Here is a 6,319-nt window from a genome sequence, read left to right as displayed (position 1 = left end):
AACGGAGCAATAATACACTGATGCACAAAGTGGAGAAACAAAAGCAAAGACTGGAAATTAAAAACAGTTTGTCATCATATGACCATATATATAAACGTGATTTCATGCAGTTATCATGAGAGAGGGCACGAGGAAACAAAAGAGACGAGTCTGTAGTGCCTCCATGTGGCTAATATGTAGTATTGCATAATGGCAAAACTGCTGTGCGTTAGAGCAGATTGGTGCTATAAATGCATTATCACTAGTAAATATATGTGTGTCTATGTTTTATGGAATCACTCTTGTTTTTAATATGATTGTGCAAACATTTTTAACTACTTTAGTCTTGTAATTTATTTACGTTTGTTTAAAAAAGGTCTGCCTTGTAAATGAGACATTGAGTCTCAGTGGGATTACCTGTATCATAAAGGTTAAATAAATATGTATTTAAAAGTGTGTCATACATTGAATTGCTTTAATGTACTGCATTATATATTTATTCATCAATAATACGGCATCATAAAGCACTTCATTTGTAATTAAATTGCTCAACAGCCATGCACATTCTTCCTGTATTCTGATCACATGTTCATTGCCTGTCTGAGCATCATTGAAACAGAGTGATGCTTCATGTTTGTAAAGAACTTTGTATGAAAAGTACTCTTGCCCTCTTTGATCCACCCCAAGAGACACACAGACATGCAGTCAGGCAGGCGGAAGGATGCCTGCTGGCTGAGATCTAGCACTGTTTCAAAAGCTTTTTATTTTTTTTTAACAGTATCATTTTTGGCTGATAAGATTCTCTGTTAAATGGGTTTCTCTGCTGAACTAGAGCCTTGTTCAAAATTCACAATCTGACAGCACAGTTTCATCACACTGACCATTTTTCTATGAAGGGAACCAGACCGGTACTTTGTAGTTTCTGTTTCTTTCGAAGAGCAGCAGAGGGCAGTGGAGCCGGGACTACACACTTGGTCTGGATTTATAATTTTAATTGGTAAAAATGCTGACAGCTGAAAAATGTCCGTTCACATAACTGCATCATCAGCCCCGGCTACATAAGTTATGATTGTCATAACTCAAGATTAGATCAGAGAGGCAAGCTGGTCCTTCAATGAATAACAACACTCGGTCACTCAAATTGACTTATTAGGGCAGTGAAGGATTGTTGCTCCGGCTAATCTGACAGTTTCCATTTGCATAACACCGACTTTGGCAGAGGGCAGTATGGACAGCTCCACAAACTCCCGTCGCTGATGTGTAGCTCCTTTTATTTGCTTTGCATCGCACATTATTTATATGTGTGGTTCCCATCACTTCATATTGGACATACCCCGAAAGCCCAAGTGTGTTCATTTGAACTGATTTTAATGAGAAAAAAAATCAATACACTTGTCTATATTTAAAATATGAATATAACGAACATTTTCCATGAATTGCTCTTTTTGTATGCTTTTGTATTGCTATAACAGAATCCGTCACCATCTAGCTCCTTGGACTGGTATTTTGAGATTATTCAAATTGTCATAAAAAAAAGGCAGCTTACAGTAAATGTCAAAGCTTTTAGATGCCTCAGCTGCACATCCATAACTTTGAGCTTTTCACACACTTTCCAGTTCTTTCCATCTGCAAAAGGTGGGTACAGGTAACCCTGAATCAAATGTTAATCTTCATCCTAGCATGGTTAATTAAAGCAAACAACCTCTGACAAGACACATGGGCGGTGGCTTGATATGTTTATGAGGTGGAAAACAAGCTCAAGTGAGCTTGATAAGAAGGAGAGCCTGTCATCAAATACTGGCTGACAACGAGTTGGATGAAGAAAAATATACAGTAAAAAATAAAGAATATGCAATATAGGTTCAAAAGTTGTTATTATAAGTGAGAGGACAAAGAGGAAAAAAAAACTTTGGAAAAAGGACGCCGTCTTCAGATGGATTACTCGCTCTGTACACAGTGAGCTGCCAAAATAAGTGCCGAAGCCGTTTTGGCAGAACACTGAGCCATTTGCTAAGAAATACTTGCACTGTACTGCAAGGGAAGTTTCTTGAGTTGCTATGAAGTACTTTTGCTCCAGTGTCCTCACAAAACTTGCATTTAGAATTTTTTATTCTTGGCTATATGTATTAAAAATACCATCATTGGTACCAAAGCTTATAAACACTCGATTATCCGTGTCCAAGTCATTATGCTCTAGTTTAACTATTGTTTTCAGCTATACAGGAGAATGACATAGTTACCAAGTGTCACTATGTAGCTGAATTTCCATCCTTTATCTGTTCATGCCTCTGGCTTATCCTTGCTTCACGGTGAGTAGTACTTTACTGCAAAACGTGTACACGTAGTGCCTTTTTCTGGACTGTGAGCCTTTTGTTCATCGCCAACATAGATTAGATGGATTTGCATTTTAGGATTCCTCCAGTAGCATCTTCCTGAATACATTCCAGTGTCCTCTGTTTCATTATCGTTCAGCAGACCTCGGGCTTATGCGAGAGTGAATACCAATTACAGTTTTTCTTGTGAAAAATAAGTCATTGTGACATCCTAGCTATCCTCTTTGAATTTATTTGATTATGCCATCAGTATGATATTGGCCTCTGCCTCAAAAACCAAGCCACGACCTCATTAAGAACATTAAAAAAGTTTTGATAGTTAGCTTAAAAGTCAATATAGCTGATGCACTTAACCTAACCACAACAGGTCCATAAGCTTTAAATACTGTATGTTTGAACTATACTGCAGCAAACCTGCATATCAATGCCACCATCCATTAGGAGGCCTGTCTTTGGCGCACACACTTCCTGCTTTGCCTATCTGCTGTGTGACATTTAAATCCTAACCGTACACCCTACGCTGTCATAGTTCTGCAGAGAGCACAGTGTGAGACATTGAAGAGACATGTTGACCATGGAGATCCTGCAGCTGCCTTTAGTTTGTGCTCTTATAATCAGTAGTCTCACATCAGCAACAGTTGTTCAAGATTTTAATCATGTGGAGAGATGCAAGGACTCCCTCTATATGGGGACTCCGCCACGGGGTTTTGTCGACACCAAACTGAAGAAGATCTGCCAGCGATATGCTGACAAACCCCGTTACGTGACCTTGTACGATCCTTCTAAGAGGATCCCAGTTTACTCAGCTTATACTTTCAAGAAAACTGAAGGAGACAGACGTGTGGACTACCCTTGGATGTACGAGCCACAGGTTAGTCTTTCAAAAATACTTGAATTTTAACCATTGCCATATGAGATATTCCACACTTGTTAAAAAAAGAGGCTTTCAAGGAAGCCAAAATTGGAAAGAAAAAGGGACATAAAGGCCTTGCATAAAGAACTTTTATTGGGTATCTTGTGCTATTTCTTGGCATGTTAAAGACTGCTTTAAGTTTTATTTCATTTCCCCAGCTGGCAGAGCTCGATGGCAATGGGAACATGTTGCCCTTCCCAACTGGCTACCTGCACATGAAGTTTGAGGACAGCCAGGCAGTGCTGGATGACTACTCTGATGTGGTTCTTTATGAAAGAGGTCACCTGAACCCAGACCAGCATCAGTCCAGTCCGCACGACCGCGCTGCCACTTACACACTGACCAACGTGGTCCCAGAGATACGAGAGTTTAACATCGGGCCTTGGCGAGAGTACGAGGAGCGGATCCGGGTGCGCCTTAACAACTTCTGCCGTGGCACTGCCTACATTGTCACCGGAGTGACCACCAGGGGCAACATGATTCGTCGCAACAATCAGAACCGCGTGGCCATCCCCGAAGATGTGTGGTCTGCTTACTGCTGCACCGAGTATGACCGCAACGCACCCCACGACGTTCGCGTTCTCTTCCCATCCCATGCAGCCCTAGCCAAAAACGCCAAAGAGGGCAACAGCATCCACGAGATGACAGTCCTGGAGCTTGAAATGTTTCTGAGAAATAACATCGAAGTCGACACCAACCTTCAGATCTTCTACGACAACTGTGTCTCTCCCTCACCTCTTCCTCTTTATCTGCAGCACACCATCTGAATGCTATCTCAGCTACATCCTCTGTGTGCATATGGGTTTATGTAGCCTAACAGCAGCCATTAACAATAATAAAAACAATGATAGCAGAAGTAAGGTAATTCAAATTTTGTCCTGCAAGATATTATCTAGGAAAGGAGTCCGTATCAGAATAAAATGAAATGAAATGTTCTTCATTCAATAAAAATGTTCTGGGTGATGGTTTTCAGGCTTTAGAGGAGGACTACTCTATTTAGAAAAGGATTGCAATACTGTTATGTAATCTTGTGTGGAAGGCTATGGGAATTGGCACATTTAATAAATTGTCCTGATCTAATATCCCAAACTGAGTTTGTGTTGCTTTTGTGTAAAATACTAATCTTTGAACCACACTTTCAAAAGTATATGGACACATTTGCGTTTGTTTTCAATAAGGCTATCATGAACTTTGGCATTAATCCGGATGCAGATACATGAACTTTTCAAAAAGGATTCTTTACCCAAATCCTAACACTGAACACTGCATGTCATATCCAACTGCAATAAAAACAACTGGAATACATGATTTTGATGTTCTCAAGAAATATAACACAAATATCTGCTCCTGGACAGCCTCGTAGATCGCGGCACTCATTCATGGTGTAGAGGGAATTTTTCAGCTTTTGCAGAGGCATTCATTATCAGACTGCTCTTGTTTTAAAGGTGACAGCAAAAAGAATCATAAATGTGCTTTCAGACATAAAGGCTCCTCTTACACTACAACAGCTGTCCACTGGAGTCATTTACTTGAAATTCTTGTAAAATGCCAAAGAAAGGGTGTTGTTAGATCAGAAATAGCCTCCCTGTGGTATATTGTGGAGTAAGTTTCATTGTCTGTCCAGATATAAAAACTGGATTTAACTTTTATGGGTGTCTGTTGGGTTTTAGTGTCTTTAATCGGTTAGTTAACCTACAAATAATAAAAGACTTTTGAATCTATATATGTTTTTTTTAACCCACATTTGTAGTAAAGTTCTCAAATTGAAAACCAGAACTATAACAATCTAAATTTGATCATTCTGAGGACATTCAAAAAACAAGGCAATGCTCTGTCTATGTGTTGGTAAAGATATCCTCGTACAAGATGCCCTTTAAAAAAAAGTTTTGATGTGTTCTCTATAATTTCTAGCTCAATGCTGCCATCTAGTGTAGAGGAAAAAAAACGTAGGGTTCAGAAAACATCGTCCAAGACAGTATATTCAGAGAGCAAAAGACCTGACATTACATTAACATGCATCTAAACAGTTGTGATATGTATTTATGAATTATACTAAACCTTGTGGGGTGTATTCATTAAAGCAGTTGTTAAAGTATAAATAAGGATGTGGTGTTTCAGATAAAAGAAATGATGAAGATGATGTTTAGTAAACCTGTTAAATATATTGTATACCAGTTTGAGTTCTCAGGCTTTTCATTATATTGATCCAAAACTGTTGAACACGGAAGCCTGTACACAGCTGCAGGAAGCATTATGCGCAACAATGATCTGTCCTTTTTGTTTGTCCACTGTAAAGATTTTGAGGTCTTTCACGTAGAGTGCCAAAAGTGGAATTGGAAAACAGATGATCAGTTGATTGGAGTATAAATCTGACTGCGGAGATGTAAAATAGAAGCAACAAGTTCTTAAACCATTTACTGACCGCTGATCCCAAAGAAATTTACCTTTGGCAAAGGAGGTTTTATTTTCACATAAGGGACCTGAATGAATGGAAAGCGTTCTGCTAGCTTATCCAACTAAAGTAGTGCATTAGTCTAGTGTATTTGCTGTAATAAACAAATTATTGTGTACTAGCAGCTGAATAAACAGATGAGAGGACAGTTCCTAGCATGAAACCCTCACTGCCAAGTTCTACCAGGCTTTGAAATTAGAATTATTTGGATGTGAATGAACTGAACCACAATCAGAGCTCAGTTTGCGTTCATTCCTGTTTATTTAACATAATGATGAGTAGCCTTATACTTTTAAGAAGAAGGTTTCATCAGCTATTGATGGTGTGGTGAGACTGGAAGCATTACTGCAAAAATGAATGACTTTTTTTTTTTTCTTCAAATGGCGGATACCAGTAGGACATTTTCACGAGGATCTGAATATTACACAGAGCCATATCTCTGCTTGATGAGCATTCTGCAAAACCAAGCCAGCGAAAGGCAATGGTTTTTACACCATGTGCTGGATAAGCATTGGTTTATCTACCAGAATGCACAGAATTAACTGGAGCTCTAATTTTGGTGCATGTGTGGCACGGCTCGGGAGTGTTGTGGCAGAGCTAAAACATGTCAAAGAATTGTGTTTTATTTTTCGACTCGGGTAC

General features: G+C 39.2%; 1 protein-coding gene across 1 annotated transcript; it reads left to right on the top strand.

Moving 5' to 3' along the window:
- Window positions 1–2,790: 2,790 nt before the first annotated feature.
- Window positions 2,791–4,389, top strand: LOC146509587 (endonuclease domain-containing 1 protein). Its single transcript, XM_085175361.1, has 2 exons — window positions 2,791–3,183; window positions 3,384–4,389. Exons 1-2 carry the CDS (start codon window positions 2,878–2,880, stop codon window positions 3,990–3,992), a joined length of 915 nt encoding a protein of 304 aa, XP_085031487.1. The 5' UTR covers window positions 2,791–2,877; the 3' UTR covers window positions 3,993–4,389.
- Window positions 4,390–6,319: the final 1,930 nt, after the last annotated feature.

Source organism: Neolamprologus multifasciatus, chromosome 10 (assembly GCF_963576455.1).
Source record: "Neolamprologus multifasciatus chromosome 10, fNeoMul1.2, whole genome shotgun sequence".
Lineage (NCBI taxonomy): Eukaryota > Metazoa > Chordata > Actinopteri > Cichliformes > Cichlidae > Neolamprologus > Neolamprologus multifasciatus.
The sequence above is the reverse complement of the archived record's forward strand: the minus strand, read 5'-3'. Positions and strand labels throughout refer to the sequence as shown.

Bases quoted from the DNA above. Each gene is read 5' to 3' on its own strand.
- LOC146509587 (XM_085175361.1), top strand. From the start codon at position 2,878: ATGTTGACCATGGAGATCCTGCAGCTGCCTTTAGTTTGTGCTCTTATA. The intron at 3,184-3,383 runs GTTAGTCTTTCA...TCATTTCCCCAG, and splicing joins CTTGGATGTACGAGCCACAG to CTGGCAGAGCTCGATGGCAA.